We start from the raw sequence: 19274 nt of genomic DNA on the forward strand, positions 1-19274 counted from the left end.
AAGGAAAGGCACTGGGAGATCACAAACTGTGATCCCATAGCATGTTTATGGTTGCTAAATACTGGCTAGTGTGTATTTACTGTGGAGGAGTATGTATATTCAGTTCCACAGAAGTATCCTTGGGAATGTTCCTCTGAAGAACACAATCTTCCAAATATGAACAAATATTTTGTAAGTGAATTTTTGTTATGCAATTGTATTTTTTCTGTATATGATTTAGCACTTTTACATCTCCACCTTTTATAGCTTAATTTGCCTTGAATGCTCATGGTTTACAAAGGGGATCCACCAATGTCTTTTTTTTCTTTTCTTACCATAATTCAGGACCCCATGAATTATGACCCATTGGTTCAAATTTCTATCCTGAAATGAAGCCAAATATTGGGACAGAGAAAGTCAAGAGCCATTGTTCCAGGAATGAATAATTCTTACTGAGGACAAATGTTACCATCATTCATGAGATTATATGCAAATGAAGAAAACACAAAACGGTTTAAATGAAACCTTTTATTAAGTACAGGAGAAATTAATTCTGAAGTCTCCTCAAACACTTTGGTAAGTCTCTAGAGTTTATGTAATTGGTCAATCTGAAAACTGAAAGCTAATTAAAATAAATTATATTCCTTATTTCAATTTTCTTATACTGTACACAAATCCATTTGATAATTGTTCATGTAATAGAAGAATCATCAGGATTCATCACTGATTTATTTCATCTTACTTCACAAGCACTATCTGCCTAACCTATGTAGTGGTGCTTACAATGTTACCATTCTTACACCCCTCCAAATTTATCTGATGGAAGCTGTTCTTATATAAACTAGGAAGAAAAGCACTTCGACTCTGAGCTCAGTGAGGCAGAAAAAAAATTCCCATGTAAGAGCATGTGTGTAGAAAGTGTGCTTCATGATGCTTTGGCAGCCAGCACCTGCACAAAAGTACAATACTATTTTGAGATGATTTAGTATGTCAACTATGTGGAAGGGAAAGAGCCTTGACCATGCTGAAGTAGCATGTATGTGGATCTTACTCCAAAAAAAAAAAAAAAAAAAAACCAAACAAAAAAACAAAAAAACCCACAAAGCTGTCTTCCTTTAAATAAAGGAATTAATATGTAGAGGAAACTCATTGTCATTTGAAAATGGAGGGAGTGCATGATGTGAGCTTCTCTGAAAAAACAAATTTGGTATATAGCCAAATCTGACTGAAGTCCTTTCATGTACTGAGAAGTGTGACTATTGCAGGCTGAATGCTCCTTAAAACAAGAACATTTACGCTTTATATAAAAGCATAATCCTAGACACAGGATAATAAGCATGCAGTATAATTCTGGCTCAACACACGTTAAGCTAGAACAGACAACTGCTAAACAGAGATACACACATCATTTATGCTCAGCAGAGCAGTATGCGATCTAAAAGTAATTACCAATGTGAAGTGATTTCTAGAAGAACTCTTACATTTCTGAGCATATACATTAATTCTCTCTCTTGACAGCAGGGTAATTGGCAATTGGAACACAATGAAATAATTAATAATGAAACAACCAGCACAAGATAGTCCAAAGCCATCAATGAGTGGTGCAGCAGTAAACAGACAATATATCCTAAAGCTGTTGGTGTATCTAATTCCCAGGAGTGTTAAGAAGACTATTACAGTTGCTTTATTATAAAGAAGTAAATTGAAAAAGTGTCTACAAATGTACTTTTAGAAAACACTTTAGAGCTAAATGAATTTAAGTATTGAATTTTTGCACTTGTTGTAATCATGTACTTTTGTCATAATATGTACAGTTAAACCTTGGATCCCAAACACCTCCGTTTTGGAACGTTTTGGCTCCCAAACGCCAAAAACCCAGAAGTAAATGCTCCGTTTTTCGGAAGCCGAATGCTCAAGGCGGCTTCCGCTTGAGTGCAGCAAGCTCCTGCAACCAATCAGAAGCTGTGCCTCAGTTGTTGAACATTTTGGAAGCTGAACAGGCTTCCAGAATGGATTACATTCGACAACCGAGGTTTGACTGTATAATTTAATCCCCCCATCCTGCCCAAGTTTACCTGAAGTGTAGCTCACATGCTTTCCTTTTTCTTACTACAAAATAGTTGCTCGGGAACGTAAGTGCCAGCTTGTAGATCAAGATGGCAATGAAATAATGGAGCATACAAACATATTTTTCAAATCAGGAAGAAAGATTCCTTTATTTGGTGCAGTTCATCTCTCACCAAGGAAGCTTTTAACTACGGTTCTGCAGCATAAACAATGGTAGTTGGCTTCATTGAAGTAGAATGGGAAGTGCTGTTCAACTTGCATTCATGTAGCTTCAAATATCTGATTTTAAGAAACAGCCATGGTTGATTCCAGTAATAATTAGGCCTTTCATCAAATATATACAGCACTGTGACCTACTAGCTTTCAGCTTCACTCTTTTTCAATCCAAATCTCTTGCAAGCTTTCTCAAATGCCACTTGTCCCATGAGAAATGTGATGGTAAAATTTCGTTTATACCAATCTCTAAATTTCAGAACCAAGGAAACAAAGCAACATAAAACACAATTAGCCATCTTGAAATTATTACTGACAGTAAAAGATGTAAGATTTTGAGTTGACTTAATCGGTGCTTTTTCTTTCCTTGCCAATTAAAGCAAAATTACTTTAAGTTTTCAAAGTGCTTATTCAGATGCCCTACTTCATAATCCATGTGTGATAATGCATGGCTCCAGGCAAGTATCTACATATTGCAGATAGGCTTTTAAAGAAACTTGATGACTAATTATATCTGTAGTTACATAAGCTATAATAATGTGATACCAATGCAGTGAGGAAAGAATTAGCTTAAGGGACATTCCAGTTATTTCTGTTTAAAGGATTATTGTACACTTATGTGTAAAAACTAAACCAAAAAATATTTATCAAAGACTTGACCCAGCATATCAAAACCATTGACCTAAGTAAACACCAGGAAAAGATGAATATCTTTTTAATGATGGAATAAACATTTATAATGAAGTGAATCTATGCACATCTACTCAGTAGTAAGTACCATTAAGTTCAATGGTACTTGCTCCCAGGGAAGTGAGTATAAGTCCGCAGACTAATATTGTGTTAATATGCCTTAGAAAGTTGCTTGGTTACCTGATTAACATTCAATGTTATTCCCCTCCTTCCCAGATTCCTTTCTTTGTAAGCATATTTGTTTTATTAAATTGTGAATTTGTAGAGAGGATTATGCACTATAAATTGCTGTATGATGCCTAGCATAACAGTAGGAAAAGCATAAATAATTAATTATGGTAAAGCAAAGATTCTGACTCTTAATGGAATAGCAAAATGGGGAATCAGGTGGCAGCAAAGAAACAAGATCTGTGTGATTCAGAAAAGGTTTTGCTAAAAAAGTGGTTTTTTTAAAGCAAAAAGTGTTTTTTTTTTAGATAAAGAGACACAATTGTTCCAGGAATCATATTCTCACCTGTTATAATAGAAATGTTTTTTAAAGTTTTTACTTAAAAAGGCTTTGTAAAATTCAGCCATTTCTTCTGCAGACAATGTTATTTTCTGGCCTGAAAGAAAAAAATCACAACACCTAAGTCAGAATGTTTTAATCATCATACCAGTACAAACATTTAAACATAAATCCCTTGCAAAAACTGAACTTGACTTTTCAAACACTCAGACTGTAGTCTTACGTTTTGCTATGGACTTCTTCGTTTGTCTTCCATAAATCACAAACTCTTAGCTTACTTTCCTATATGTAATCAATGAATAATAATGACTTTCTTTATGGGATTTTTGAGAGTGCAGTACTAAAGGCAGTATTTTTTTTCCTTCTTAGAAACTGAAAAGCTGCAGATTCATAGCATAACCTGGAATTCAGGTGTAACCTCTCTAGGCTTCTGCCATAAACTATAAGATTCTCATTACACTCTTCTCTGAGTTCTCTCTCTGTTTTGTAAATTAAGTGCCAAGGAGTAACACCCTTATACAGAAAGACAAAGTTTGCTTAAGAAATAATTATTATTTATGCTAGATTAGAACATTTTCTAAAATGTAAATCAGAATCCTCCCCATAAGAAAGTGCTGTGAAATGTAGAAACAACAATCTAACCTTTTTCATCTCTCAGTTGTAGACCTTTGGATTTCAATTTGGAACAGACAAATTCTTCTTTTTCCTGAAACAGTATCAGGAAATTTTAGAATATAAGGTTTTTGGCATCTTAGTTTGCTTATTTCACCTCAGCAATAACTGCTACCAAGTGTAGGACTTTTAATGATCCCTGATCCCACTCCATCAAATATATTAAACTGGCTGACTAGACAATCTTCAGCAAACAATTTATGGATTATTTTACAAATAAGCAATCTGTAGTGCAGGAAAATTACTGGGGTAACTTCTTACTGGCCTAGTTATCTATTTGGTTTGACCTGCACGCTTGGGAAAGGGTCATACAACAGTACATTCAGTTCTCTGTCCTTTCCATCTGTAACAGGAGAGGCTGAATTCGTTCCTGCAGGTAGTGATTCTTACCAGAGTGACATCATAAAATATATTATTTGGGGCATTTATGTATTAAAAATTATTCTTCTGATTCTATTTTATTCTTAATAACTACGGGGTGCAAAGATCAGGCCTCATACAATAAGGCAACAGCAAAAAAATATGTTGGATGCCTCTCAGCAATTCTCCCTACAAACTTTTAAGGACTCCCAGCACCACCAAGTGGTTTTACACTTCCTCTGCATGCTTACCTTTCTAAATGATATATTCTGGTCTGCCCAGAACTGTTGATTCCAAACCTGAGTTTCCTGTCTAAGCTCTCTAAGCCTTCGTTCCAGTGGGGATTCGTGTTTGGATATATAAAATATTACTGGTCGGAGGTTCGAACATCGATCAGGAGGACCAATCCAATCGTGGCAAGAGTGTGAAGGAGGGCAAAAACTTGCAGCCTTAAAAAAAGAGGTTTTTTTTTAATAGTACGTTTTTCTCCCCATACAAAGGCACCACAAACTTTTTCAATTTTATCTGAAAACCTAAGGTACCCAAGACACTAAAAGTTAAGAAGTGAGCATTAACAGGTCTCCAGATCACATTTGTTCCAGTTCACATTGGGAGAAAAATCTAACTATGATATCAGAGATAATTTATGTGGCCCATAACCCTGTATTTCCTAGCCTATCTTTGTAGCCAAAAGGACTAACAATGTGTTTAAAATTAACAAATTAAAGCAGAGGTACTCACAATGATGATTTGCACCCAGCACCAATTTCTGCATTTGCGCAATACAGGATTCTAATAAACGGCATATACATCGTAACTGAAGAACATAAACTGAAATTAAGCCTATGTTTTCAGTATTTCACTTGGTAGTAAATCCATTTTAAATGAATAGGCCTTACTTCCAAGTAAACTTGGCTAGGATCATCATGCAAGAATACTGTATAATATCCAGTGTCTACCTACTAAAACCTACAATCAGCCATATTTCTTTTAAAAAAAAGGAAAGACGATAAGTAACAGTATGCAACTACAGTATTCAAATCAGCATAGCCTGCCAGTTTGTTATCATTTTGGAATACAGCTCATATGTGTTGATAGTTCCCATCCCAATCAGACTTTGAGATACCATCATATGCAAATATGTTAAAAGAATCACAGTAGCAGCATTCAGGCACCTTCTTTTATAAATTATTTTTAAAAGCAGAGACCGGAGGGGGGGGGGGGAGTGCTGCTGCAGCTCACAGATGCTCTGCCCACAGCAACCCAGAGCACATCGCTCCCAGCTGTGCAGTGTGTGTGTGTGTCTGTTGGGTTTTTTTACATACATTTGCTTGAACACAACACAACATACATTTATTTAAGTTCTACTTATGTTCAAGCAATTTCAAGCAGAAGTCCTCTGCAGACCTACCCTGTACAACACAGGGAAAGTAGGGAAATGAGGAGGGTGCAATGTGTTGAGGATGCTGGGCGCAGGGTCTTGCTAATCCAGGCCCTAAGATAAGCCCTTCTGGCTGTCCTGTCCATGGGGATGTAGCCATCTCTGTAGTGGTGCCCTGACTACAGAATCCTTCCCACCTACAGGTGCAGTCAACCTGTAAATTGACAGGCTTCTGGTGCCAAACTGAAATTCACTTATTCTTCCAAACTTTAAGTGGTGCCAATTAGACAGGCCAAGGTTTTGGAATTTGGGAAATATTACATCTATTGATAAATTGTATCTGTATTTGATGCTAATTTTTGTCCTTATGTTTCATTGTTAGTATGCATTTTTATCTGTATTTTACTGATTTGTTTGTGAACTGCCCAGGGATTCATTTGAATGAAGGACTACTGTATTTAGAAGTGTGACAAACTAAAACTGGGAAACACTAAGTGCACAAGCAGCACTGGATTCAGCTAACACTTATTTGTGATTATTTTGTCTCATATAAGTAAGACCAAAAAGCAGTTATCACCCATCATCTGGAAGCCACTGATGGCATTGGCTAAACTGCTGCTGTGATGTCATGGAATGCTCACAAACATGCTAACTGATTTTGAAGGAAATGGTGACAGAATGTTAATAATAAAGTGGAAGATTGGGTTGCCTGGGGAAATGGTTCAAGGAGCATCTTGCAGTGTTTCTCAAACCTGAGTTCCTAGCTCTTGTTGACCTATAACTCCCATCATCCCTAGCTAGAACCAGTGGTCAGGGGTGATGGGAGTTGTAGTCCAGCAACAGCCGGGCACCCATGTTTGAGAAACACTGGAAGAGGTAGCTCAAGGAAACATGTACATGTAGGGACTTCCAGGTTGGCGCCTCCGGCAATGGCTGAATTCCTCTGATCGGGAGGAATTTGCCTCGTGGAAATCTGGGTCTGGCCGCCACGGCAAAGGCGGAGACCCACTAAAAATCACAGGCGGGTGAAGCCTGTGAATGTGGGATTCAGCTGGCACCTTTTGCGCCTCCCCTACTCGCGGGGAAACCCGGTTTCGGGGATCCAGAGCGACGTGGGGCGAGTGGCGCGGTGCTTCGAATTGACTGCTTCTTCCACGGAGCGAAACTGCATAGCTGTTGCCAGAGAGCGCTGACTTTTTCCTGTGGACAATTTGATCTTAAAGCAACTACCCGTGAGTAGAGCGGAGAATTGGATTTTTAAACGTCTTAATTCGGTGTCGAAACGGGGAGGTCTAAAACAAGAAGTCCACCTTCCCCTTTTGTAAATAGATTGAAGCAATGAGGATGCAAGCTGAAGCCTCGGAAAGCCTATTGTAAAGGACTAAATTTCCATCGGTAAAAAATACTAAACCCCCCTTGGTGGCAGGAGAAGAGGGGGGAAAGTTTTGGACTGAGTATACCTGCAGGAGAGAGCGAACAGAGTTAAAATACCACCGCTCCGATCCTGGAAACGGGCTGCCAACAGGACTGACGTGTTCTGGAATGCTTATTGATCGTGATTAGAACATTCACTGACAGTTAGTTAAATAGGGAATACATTGTTTCCACTGTCTCCGTCGGCGTTTAAAAAGGAATAAAAGTAACAGAAAATTGAAACTAACTTTATTGTTTGAATTGAGCTTAAAAGGACTAATACAAATAGAAACTGTTTCCCTCTGGAGGAAGCCCTTGAAACTGTTACAAGAGTTGAGCTGGGGGAATTTCCAGCTGCAAGATAAAAAGCTGTGAGATTCTGGGGACCTTGAATCAGTTGAGAATGTCGACAGAAGAGGCCTTAGTGGTTTTATTATGTAAGATAAGTGACTCACTGGAACAGCTTCACAAAAAGGTGGATGTGGTAACTACCAAAATTGGTAATTTGGGACAAAAAGTGAACACCAATACAGACACTATTCAGAAATGGATATAGGAATCTACTTTGACATGGCAAACTGCGGAGAAGGCTAGGGAGAAAGTTACTGCCGTTGAACCTAAAGTAACACAATTGGAGAGAGAGAGAGTCCCAGCCTTACAGATGCAATTTGATGACCATAAGTTGATGCTTGCTATGATTGAATCTAAAGAAAATCAGATTTTGAGGATCAGAGCCCTACCTGAATTCGAGAAGGAAAGTTTGATAGATTTCCCCACACAGGAATTTGATGATTTTTGGGACCTGGACTTGGGTCAAGAAGAGATTAAAACTGTGAGCGCCTTTGGACTTGGAAGAGGAGGGAAAAAAGAGAAGAACAAAATAAGAGACTGCTGGAACTACCAGAAGAACTTAGAAGAACAACAGTTCTTCTAAGAACTGAAAGAGTGGAAATTTTGAAAGACGTTCTGAAATACCTTTTGGATTTTAGATTTAACTACAGAGAAGGAATAAAATCATCTTTAGGTGGGAGTTTCCCCAAGATTTACTCTTTAGCTTCAAAGGAAGGAAAATAAAAATAAGATCAGTGGAAGACAAAGTAAAGTTCATGTATAAACATGAAGAAGACTCGCAGAAGGGACTTGGAAAAGAGTTAAGAGCATTGGACAGAAGATCACCAGGTTGATGGACTATATGGAATTGGCGGATATGACTGGCAGAATCCGAGACCAGGGAGAAGAGTCGGTGGAAGAAGATTGGAAAAAGTTTAAAGACTATTTATAAAAATACTGTAAAATTAATGAGTGTTAGAAAAATATTGGAAAGGAGTTATATGGCTTTAGTAGATATGTTATAAGGAATTAAGTACAAATAGATTATTAGAGTATTAAAGGGAAAATAAGGTTAAAATATGTTAAGACAATTATATATTAAAGGGAAAAAATAAGGTTAGAATATGTTAAGATAAATTACAGGACAGAAAACAGAGGAAGATGGAAAGGAATTGCTGAAACAGTTAAAGTGGAATACAAAAAGGGAGGTGTGAGGAGGTCGTTGAAACAAGGGAATGAAAGACAAGATACTGAAATTATTGGATGTGTTTTAAATTGTGTTTATTTTGTTTTGTTAATTTAATATTATGGTGTTGGTGTTGTGTGGTGTTTTTGTTTTTGTATTTGTATTGTTTAACTCTTTTTCTTTCTTTTGTAGTCTTTAAAATGTTAATAAATATTATTTTAAAATGAAAAATAAAAAAAGGAAACATGTACCTGTAGAGCATGAGATTCTTGAATTTGTTGTGGCTTTGAGCCCCATATGGGGTAAAAATATTCCTGCATGGCAGGGGGTTGAACTAGATGACCCTTGTGGGGTCTGTGAAATCCTTCCCCATTTTATCTTCATAATCTTGGGTCACCCACTACACTAGCTTTTCCTAACCTTAAACCCTCCAGGTGTCTTGAACTCCTCCCACTGCATGCAAAAAGTCCCATGTTTAATGTCTAGCAACTGCAGGTAAGGCCATGGAAGACTCCTGCTTGAAACCCTGAAGTGATGCCCACTGCAGTGACCCAATGGTTCAAAGCAGCTTCCCACATGCCCATCCCTCAGCCTGACCTGCTTCACAGTTGTTATGAAGACAAAATGGGGATGGAAATGAACCAGTATGGTGTAGTGGTTTGCTGGTCTTAAACCGGGATGGGGAGGGGCAAGATCCAGGTTCAAATTCCTGCTACGGCCACAAAGCTCACCAGGTGAGCTTGAGCCAGTTACTTCCCCTGCAGCCTCACCTACCTCACAGGGCTGTTGTGAGGATGGGGGGGGGGGGGAGAGAGAAGAGAACCAAGCAGGCTGCCTTGAACTCACTGTAGGAAAAGCAGAATACAGGCTGTAATGAGTAAGAAAAGAAACGTAGGTTTGGACCTCCTTGAATAGTGGGATATAAATAGCCAGTTTGAGTCCCCTTCAGGTGAAACAGTGGGTATGAATAAATATAATAAATAATAATAGAAGAAATGAAACGGGGAAAAAATAAGAATTAGGTTGGAAAGCAGAGGCCTGAGTTTGAAACAAATACAAGCAGCAATATCCTCACTCAAAGTTTCCTCGGAAGTAAGGCTCGCTTACTCCCGAGTAAATGTGCTTAGGACGCACCACCGACCACTGTCAACTTTTCCTTTTTCTTGCGAGGAATCCTATTCGGAATAAGGGAACTTCCCTTAAAAAAAGGGAAAAGTTAACAGCCATGCTGGTGTTTCTGAGGGGAAACCCCCGCCATACTTTCCCTCGCCTCCAATCTCCCCCACAACCCCCATTACCCGGCTTTCGTGGGGCGGAGATACACCCCCAGCCTCAGGCCCTCCGCCGCGAGGGGAACCCTCGGGGGACGAGGAGGAAAAACGGCCGCAACATGCGCGTGAAGCCGCCGCCGCCGCCGGACGGCTGAGGGAAACTCGGCTCTTCACAGCCGCCGCCATCTTTCGGCGCACGACCGACGCATGCGCACGACGACGACCCCTTCCACCCGGTCGCCGGGAGGATAACCTGCGCGCGCAAGGTCCGCTCCAACCCTCGATAACAGGCAACGGTCGACTTCTGCTTTTACGCTTTACGGCAGGGCGTCGCGAACGCCGAACGTCGCGATCCCTCTCCAGCCTCAACAAATAGCCGTAGGGCGGGGAAGGCGGAGAGAGAGGGAAAAAAGGACGAGGGCGCATGCGCGCACGCGTCAAGAGAGGCTCAGGTTAGTCCCCGCCTCAGGTTAAGCTGAGGGAAAGGAGGAGGAGGAGGAGGAGAGTGTGAGGCGACGGTGGGTTGGCCGGCGGAGTCCGGAGACGGCGGGGCTGAAAGGAGCCTGGTAGCTGTGGGATGGCCGGCGTGGCACGGCTGGCGCAGAGGGAGCGAGGCCGGAGTCGCCTCGCTGCGCCTCCCCGGCGCCCCTGAAGGAGAGGCGATGCGCTGACCAGGAAGGTGAGGGGCCGGGTGGGCGAGGGGCTAAAAGGCCTGTTGTTGTTTATTATGAGTATCCCCTGAGGAAGGCAGAACAAGGCGGAGCTAAAATAAAAATGGAGGCCCCTCCCCCAACAGCCTCACGCCCTTGGTTGCGGGTTCAGAGAGACTCGTGACAAGTGGTCGTGGGAACCCGGTGCGAGGCACTCGGTGTTGCAGCGCGGCGGCTGGTAGGTCTTTGCTTCGCTTGCGTGTTGAGGGGAGAGATAATTCACCAGAAGACGGGAAGCCATGCTAGTGGGGGCTGGAATAGGGAGGCGAGTAAGTGCGAGTGGTAAGTGAGAGGGAGATATTGCAGCCAGGGTGGCAGGAGAAGGGCTTCCACCTGATAAGAAAGAGGGGCAGGGCTCGTCCCACCTTCATGCTCACAACCCGTGTCTACTGGAAGTTGTCGTTATTTACTAAACTTCTATACTACAGGGCGGTTTGCAATATAAAAACACCAAAGTGCATAGTAACAAGTTGCTCCAGTGGGTGAGGAGGATCGTAATCCTTACCTCTCGCTTTCGCACACTGGCTTCCTTCCAGACGTAGACGCTGCTGCGTAGGGTTGTAGATCCCATATTGCCGGGTTTAAAAACAAATAAAAAGTGAAAAGTTCCAGGCCTGGTCCTATTGGGGCAACTTGGGAAGGGCCCGACCTGGGTAGGGGAGGGTCTCGGGACGCAGAGCGGCCGTGACGCGCCTCTTTTGCTCACCCGGTAATTTCACCCTTTTGCCCAAAGCGGATTATACGCAGGAGAGGTTGGTCGGTAGGCGCAATGGTTTGATCCGAGGGGACGAAGGCTTTGGGGTGGGTGGGAAGAGGCCGACCCTACCTACTTGCGGGGACGGGCGGAGGAGTGGTGGTGGTGGTGGTGGTGGTGGTGGTGGTTTTGGGGGGTGCAGAGCCGCCTGGGCCACGTTGCGCGGATTGGAAACCGCGGCGTGGGCATCATGGCACGCGCGGGCGCATTTGGACACGGGTTGTAGGATTGCGTGGCGGGGAGGGGAGGTGGAGAGCAGCTGGGTGGCGTCTCTGTAGCGGGGGCAAGGCATAGTAGGGCTGGGTGAGTAGCTACACCCTGTAGGGGAGAGGAGGGAATCCCCCTGTGGGGCGGGAAAGGGATCTTACGGATTTTAAAGTTGCTGGGAGAGGGAGATGCCGGCCTAGGCCTGGCAAAACGCGGCGAGGGGAATTTCCCTTCCTTTCTCTCCCCCCGCCCCCCCTTCCTCCATCGATCTTCTTCTGACTGCTGAAGCTGCTTCCCGTTTTCCTGGCGCCACCCTCCGGCTTTGAGCCGCTCCCGGAGAAGCGACTCGGATGCCCCAGGCGGAATTAGAGTGTCCGGCATTGTGAAGTCACTGGGGACCGAGGGCGGCGAGGGAGGCTGCCCGCGAGCTCCGCCTGGGGGGAAGCGGCCCGAGCTCGGGGCTGATTCCCGGCTTCCTTCCTGCAGGAATGTAGGGTTGATATAGGGGGCGGGGGATCAAGCTCTGTGCACGGGGACTCGCTTCCCCCAAGGGGCTTCTCGCTGGGGTGAGAACGGGGCGGGCGCCACTGGCTTTGTGTGTATGTGGGGTGGTGGGTGGGGCAGGGAGGGGGAGCTCCCGGGTGGGAGGGCGGCGGCAGCAAGAGGCTGATGAGCTGGAGACAAGGCCATATAGGCAGGGAGGGAATTGGGAACATCCCAAGGAGGTATTCAGATGTTGCCTGGCCAAAGGGCTGCTTGCTGTGGTTTGAAATGTTGAGAGGGCACAGCTGCCTTATTGCTGGGGGCGTTGGAGAGAGGAAAGTGCAAGTGTAGTACTGACAGTACTGGCTATATTATCATGTATCTCATTACTAGACTGACCAGGGCAAGTGAAGATGAGCAGTATCATCTTTTCCTTGTTTAGCTGCTGCCTTTTTCTGGCACCAGAAGAGTAATGTTTGGGAAGCAGATGGCACTATCATCTTTAATTTTCTTCCTCAGTGCATCAGCTACTTTGTTCTGCCTCGTCTGTGATGTCTAATGACAAAGGAAAGAAAACCCTCTTCTTGGTGTGCATATGATGGGGGGGGGGGCAGGAGAGGCTCATGAAACATACTGTTTACTGCTTTAGTTAAAATGCATAGGATCAAGCCGTTAGTGTGTGACAGTAAACAAAATTCTAGGAGATATCCTTTTAAAATATTTTTTGGAAAAGATCCAGAGATGTCATGCTTTTTAAACTGTCATTTCATGAAACTCAATGGGACATACATAGGGTAAGTCCTCTTTTGTTTGTGGACAGGTATTTCCAAGACTAGATGTTGGTAAAAAGTGAAGGGTTAGGTCTTTGTAGAATTAGAGCAGAAAAGTTGAATTTTCAAAATATTGACTAACAAGCAGACATGTATTTCAAGCATCAGTTATATTTGATTGTATCTTTGTATTATTTCTAGCTCTGTTGGAACTGGATGAAGAAAAAGTATGGATATGGGTAACCAACATCCTTCCATTAAGAGGCTACAAGAAATACAGAAAGAAGTCAAAGAGTTTGAGTCACAAGTAATATCCTTCAGTGGTCTGTCTAGTGACAGAGCTTACAAGAAACTAGAGAGAGTTTTGACTAAACAACTTTTTGAAATCGATTCTGTGGATGCTGAAGGCAGAGGTGATGTTCAGCAAGCCAGGAAGAGGGCTGCCCAGGAAACTGAAAGACTGCTTAAGGAACTGGAGCAGAATGCAAACCACCCCCAAAGGTTGGAGATTGAATCCCTGTTTAATGAAGCACAATCATTGGTGGAACAAGAAATCACAGCTTTTTACAAAGGAGGCAATTGTGTAACTGAGGAATTTGAAGAAGGTATTCAAGATATCATCTTTAGGCTCACTCAGGTGAAAACTGGAGGGAAACTCTCTCTACGGAAAGCCAGGTATCGCACTCTGACCAAAGTGTGTGCTGTTCAAGAAATTATAGACAGTTGTACAAAGCAGCAGCCTTCACTGCCATTGTCCAGTGATGCACATCCTTCTGTCTCTAAGATTAATTCTGTCATGGTTGATGTGAACAAAGCGAAAGGGACCCTTATTGCTGTTTTAATGGGAGTAAATAACAATGAGACCTGTAGACATTTATCTTGCGTGCTCACTGGCCTGATTGCTGATCTGGATGCCTTAGATGTATGTGGCCGTCCAGAAATAAGGAACTACCGTAAAGAAGTTGTGGAGGAGATCAATAAATTGCAGAAATACCTAGATCTTGAAGAAGAAGCTGATGCCACTTCTGCTTATGACTTGGCACAAAACAGGTGCATTATAAAAATTGAGGAAATCCGCAAAAAGATGAAAGAGATTCATGCTTCTCTTTTAAAAGTAGAGAGAGCTTCAGATTTATACCTGAAGTCAAAAGCAGAACTGCAAGGGTTAATTGCACAGTTGGATGAAGTGAGTCCAGGCAAAAATCCTTGTATCCGAGAAGCCAGGAGGAGAGCAGTGATAGAAGTACAAACCCTCATAACATATATTGACTTAAAGGAAGCACTTGTCAAGCGACAAATGTTTGCAGAGCAAACAGAAGCAGAACCCGCATCACATAAAGCTGTTTGGAATATTCTTGGAAACGTGTCCCAAATTCAGCAAGAGGTGCTGTCTTTTGATGGAAACAGAACTGATAAGAACTACATGAGACTAGAGGAGCTCCTCACCAAACAACTTCTAGCACTTGATGCTATAGACCCACAAGGGGATGAGCACTCAAAAGCAGCCAGGAAGCAGGCAGTGAAGCTTGCACAGAATATTCTTTACTACTTAGACATGAAAACAGATGAATGGGAATATTAAATAACAGAGGTCTTGTGCTGGACATTGCTTTCTCTCTTGCACTTTACGTCGACCAATCTCCCATAGACAACACAAGACCAAAAGTTTATTTGCTCATCACTTACAGGCCAAGTAAATGTTGGACTGAGCTATGCTGCAGCTGTCTTGTGTTGTCGCAGTCGGGCAATGACAGCAATCATGCCATTTGTGTTAGTTTTGGTCACAGCCATCTTTCCCCCATGATTTGATGAAGTGTTGCAGAACTGCCAAACCATCCTGTATAGAATTCTTCTACACAGTGAAGAATGCTATCTGTCCAACATGTTTTCTTTAAGGAGTCAAAGTGAAACTGATGAAGAGAAGACAAAGAGCTAATGTCTGTTAGCCATAAACCACCTTAGATGTCACATTTTTCTGCTACTGCAGAGTTACAATCCAAAGGATTAAATGCAAATTGGTCATGGCCTTTTTTGTATGTGCATTTGATTTAGTCTCGCTGATCTCTTGCCTAAGGCTTGGCTTGATTACATACAGTGTTTAATAGTAGGGCCTAATATAGGACTGTGTGTAGTAACAGTTTTTGCACTTAGGCATAAACTGCAGGCTGCATTTTGAAGCAATGTACTGATTCAGATAGGCGTAGGTTGTGTGCAGTTACACTATGACTAGTGGTCATTCTGAAAGCAGTTTTCTGTTTATAAACCAGGGCTGACAGCTTTGGTTGGAAAAAATTCTATATGTATGTTGTTGAAAAACCAATAAAATATAGCTTTTGAAGAATTAAGCTGAATTCTTCAATAGTCAAGAGACACCTCCCTTCACCCCTCCCCCCCAAAACCTGGGCTCTTAACGGTTGTAGAACTACTTTAGCCAGATTTTGTGATGTCTAAAATAACTTGCTTCCTGACACACTGGGCAGCTTCTAAATGACTCCTTTGCATTTTTCTGGTTTGAATGAAATCATTACAGCTTTTGGCATGATAAAAAATGAAGTAAGTGCTTTTACACATGAATTTGGCCGGAAACCATTGGTGTTCATCACAGTTTCATGTGTTGCTGATATGCTCCAAATCCTTCTGGACTTAGTTCGTTTTAGTTATTTTGGTGAGCTATGATAGTATCCTTAGCTATGTGTGATGGCAAGATGTTTGTACTTATATGCCTTAGATATGTGTGGTCTGCTATACTTATATAGTTTTGAATCTTTCAGGCAGTTGGAATGGCAAACACTTTGAAGTGTTTCTATTTTTGATTGAAGCATAGTTGTCTATTGTGTTAGCTGTATTGATTTAGTTGCATGTATTGTATCATTTGGTAATTGCTGCTATGTGTTTCTTTCTCCTCCACCCCCACCCCATTAACCCAATGAATTCCCTGAATCCTTAGAGGAGCCTTACAACTTAGTAACCGTCAGATCTTATTATGTCTGACCATATTCCTAAATAAACTGAACTCATGTTCAGTGTAGATTGTATGCTATCCTGTTAGTAGTTTTGGGAAGAAGAAACCAGCATCAATCAAAGTATCTGTAGAGTGCATTCTTAGTGGCATGCAGAAATCAGCAGTAGATAGAAATAAGTTGTAAAAGAAGTAACCAGAGTTTCTCAGATAGCTCCTGTAAACAAAATTGCTGACTTATGGAAGATTATTTCTTTGAAATGGCTTATAAATGTAGATCTTGGATTTGTAAATAGAGGTTCAATATGCAATTAAAAGAAGCAAGGCTATCCTTAGGAGACGTGCCTTTTTAAGCGACACTTGAATTTACAGCACCTTATAGCTACAACTAGCTGGCTTCATGCTGCTTCCCAGTGAAGTAGTCTACCCTTCAGACTGCTTCTACCCTTCAGCTCTAATATGGATAAAAAATATTCTGCCACATTTGCAGGACAAGAAGCTTGTTCAAAGCTTGGTGTTACCTCTTTGTGTTTATAGGCACTTGCTTAGCAAATTTTTGTCAAGGAAATTTATGGATTCAGTTTCAGTCTAGGTTAAATAGAACCCAATGCTAAACAATAGACTTGTTGAATGCTTCGCCATGAATGTCTTTCCTTTGCCCTTTTCTGCTTTTTTCCAGTTTGAGTCCTTAATGAATTGGTTAGCATCTATAACTAAAAGTAGTTCACTTTCAGTAGGTTCTTTTAGCCATAAAGGTTTTGAACCTAAGTGGTGTGCATATAGAGTTCCCATATGCCTTGGATTCCCCAAGTCACTTTATTTTCAAAACATGCATATTTCCCCTTTGCATACACTACTGCCCTGACTTCAAATTAATTGATGAAGCTATTGTTTATATGAGAACATCAGATGTATAGAACTCTCATTGTTTAAGGAGCTCCTGGATTCAGCTTCAGATGGAATGTTTACTTCAGGAGGTGACAACTAAACAATGCTTATTAATGTTTCAGTAACAGATTCATGGTACTTATTTTTTTCTAGTGATTTCATCTTTCGTTCTTTTTTTGTAAACATACTTAAATGTTCATATATTACCTGCCAGGGGAATGCTGCTCTTTAACTATAGACTCCCATTATTTTTACCCATTCCTAAGATTTGCTTCTCATAGTTATGTAGCATGTCATAGGTGCTGATTTAACAGAAAATCGTATGATGAAGACATATTCCAAAAGCTCAACTCCCCCGGTTTTCTTTTTAAAGAAGAATGCCTATTTCATGAGTTTCAATGTACAGCATTTAAACTTATGTTAAGATCTTTGCTACAGTATAATTAATCAGTTTATGCATGAATTAAAATAGTGAACTAAACAAGCGAAACCAAAAAGTCTGTTAATGTGGATTGTAAGAATTCCTTGTTTTGTGCTTTGAAGAATGTACTTTTTGTATTCAATATGCAACCAGGCTAGGAAATATGCTTCTTTCCATTTCAGTGGGTTAAAGATGTTTCCTGCTTTTGAATTACTCAGTACTGTACCAACTCAGTCTGCATTTTTAAAAAAGTTAAAATCTTTTCTGTATGGAGTGCCATGACATTGTAGCAAAATAAGCATAGGGATGTGATTTTGCTGAATCTTTAAACATCATGATACTATTTTTTTCAGATTATGATTGTATTGCTTTAGGAAAAGGGTTGATCCAAGCAGCCTTGTTCTGATATATTTGCCAGCAACCATGATCAGTTATCTTTCTTCTGATCTGTTGGCTTTAACTCTTCTTTTGCTGTGATCAACAAACTCTTGAAATGAGTCCCTGCACTTAAGCTGCTTCTAGGTCCCAGAACTTGGTGGTACAGATTGTGCTTTTGTTCCTCATTTTTCTTAAAATTTAATTGACATGTTAGACTTTGTATAAATACAGTACTGCTTTTCAGAAAGTGTATTGACTTCATTTTTATGTACAGTATAGAATTGTTTTGGTGTGTACAAATTCATCAGATATTCCTAATAAAGCATTTTTATGCTTTTCTTCTTGATAATTCATTTCAAGATCAAACTCTTTTCCTTCTTTTGATAATGGACTTTCCATATAACAGTGCAAGAATGACACTTTTCTTCTGTACTAAGTAAACTGGTCTAGGTGTATGTTTAAAATGAAGATTTGCCTTCCCCACCTTTTGATAAAGAATGGAAATGTAACACCACTAACAGTGGCGTATAATAGAACATCACAGCTTAGTGAAAACATTTAGGCACCTTATTTTTAGGCTCTGGTTAGCAGTTTTCTAAAAGGTCTGAATCTAATAAACAGAACTGGGAAATATTTTATCATCTATATAGTATAGCCCCTTTAAATGTAGCAAGTGCTAAATGCTCCTATTCTACCTTTAAGTCAAAGCAAGTCTTAATGATTTCAGTGGTGCACCCTCCCCCCCCAATAAAGTATACATAGAATTGCAGTGTTAGCCAAATTGCATGCTTATATGAGAAGAGTCTGCTGGATCAGGCCAGTAGCCCATCTAGCCCATCATCCTGTTTCACAGTGGCCAACCAAATACCTATGGGAAACCTGCAAGCAGGTCCTGAGGGCAACAGCACTCTCCCATCCTGTGGTTTCATGCTCTGCTTAAATGTGTGTAGCTGAATCCCTTCCCTACACAGTGATTTGGTATGAGAAGTAGAAGCAGGGAGACAGGGGAGAGAGAGGATGAAGTACCACCTCTTTCAGCTGCTTCTCTTTAAATTGTCCCTACAAGATTTTTTTTTTTTTTTTGCAGCAGGTGCTTCATGTTTCATTAACATAATTTGCATGTAATTAGTATTTTGGATTTAGACCTGCCTTCTTTTTCTGTTTAATTTCTTCAGGTAGAGGGAGGCAGTCTCCTCTGACAGCAGACATTCAGTGTCATTAAGGCATGGCAGTTGTTTGTTTTTTGCAGGATTCTTTCTTTGAGGAGGGTGCCGTTTGGATTTCCTGCTTCAGGTGCCAAAACACATTTGGCCACCCCCATTTTCAGATTAGAAAACTAGATTTCTGCTTGCAGATTAGTATGTTTACAAAGAGAACAAATAGAGATAGACCTCCAAGGGCATGAGCTAGTCATCCTGTCATACATATTGGGAAGAATGTTTCCTTAGGAGCAGTCTTCCATAGAAAGTTAATTTTCCTGTGCTTGGCAACACTTATCTTGATGACGCATCCTATTAACTGGAAACCCTAATCTCAAATGTGTGAGGACTATCTATGTTCGTTCTGTGAGAGGAATGCCCCCTGTGTTCAGGGCCATCATTTCCTTCCAGGGCTGAATGGTGGCCTGAAAACAG

At 41.2% G+C, this 19274-nt stretch overlaps 2 protein-coding genes across 4 annotated transcripts; one reads left to right on the forward strand and one right to left on the reverse strand.

The window, feature by feature from the left end:
• Window positions 1–2167: 2167 nt before the first annotated feature.
• On the reverse strand, window positions 2168–11421 carry COA8 (cytochrome c oxidase assembly factor 8). Of its 2 annotated transcripts, none has more exons than XM_079960138.1 (5): window positions 11286–11421; window positions 4741–4938; window positions 4100–4163; window positions 3464–3554; window positions 2168–2508 (listed from the first exon to the last, which is right to left on the reverse strand). In XM_079960138.1, exons 1-5 carry the CDS (start codon window positions 11349–11351, stop codon window positions 2403–2405), a joined length of 525 nt encoding a protein of 174 aa, XP_079816264.1. In that variant the 5' UTR covers window positions 11352–11421; the 3' UTR covers window positions 2168–2402. The 2 variants fall into 2 exon arrangements, with proteins under 2 accessions (XP_079816264.1, XP_079816263.1); XM_079960137.1 differs by lacking the exon at window positions 11286–11421 and adding an exon at window positions 10098–10509.
• BAG5 (BAG cochaperone 5) lies at window positions 10615–15020 on the forward strand. Of its 2 annotated transcripts, none has more exons than XM_079952933.1 (2): window positions 10615–10749; window positions 13196–15020. In XM_079952933.1, exon 2 carries the CDS (start codon window positions 13224–13226, stop codon window positions 14574–14576), a length of 1353 nt encoding a protein of 450 aa, XP_079809059.1. In that variant the 5' UTR covers window positions 10615–10749; window positions 13196–13223; the 3' UTR covers window positions 14577–15020. The 2 variants fall into 2 exon arrangements, with proteins under 2 accessions (XP_079809059.1, XP_079809058.1); XM_079952932.1 differs by lacking the exon at window positions 10615–10749 and adding an exon at window positions 12132–12307.
• Window positions 15021–19274: the final 4254 nt, after the last annotated feature.

Source organism: Podarcis cretensis, assembly GCF_951804945.1.
Source record: "Podarcis cretensis genome assembly, chromosome: 1".
Taxonomy (NCBI): domain Eukaryota; kingdom Metazoa; phylum Chordata; class Lepidosauria; order Squamata; family Lacertidae; genus Podarcis; species Podarcis cretensis.

What these genes read in the sequence shown, in the direction of transcription:
- COA8 (XM_079960137.1), bottom strand. Translation starts at nt 10,496, where the DNA reads ATGCGCCCTCGTCCTTTTTTCCCTCTCTCTCCGCCTTCCCCGCCCTAC. An exon ending in CTCCGCCCCACGAAAGCCGG is followed by an intron (nt 4,939 to 10,097) that starts GTAATGGGGGTT and finishes TCTTTTTTTAAG; the next exon opens with GCTGCAAGTTTTTGCCCTCC. An exon ending in AAACATTTCTATTATAACAG is followed by an intron (nt 2,509 to 3,463) that starts GTGAGAATATGA and finishes TCTGAAATTTAG; the next exon opens with AGATTGGTATAAACGAAATT.
- BAG5 (XM_079952933.1), top strand. Translation starts at nt 13,224, where the DNA reads ATGGATATGGGTAACCAACATCCTTCCATTAAGAGGCTACAAGAAATA.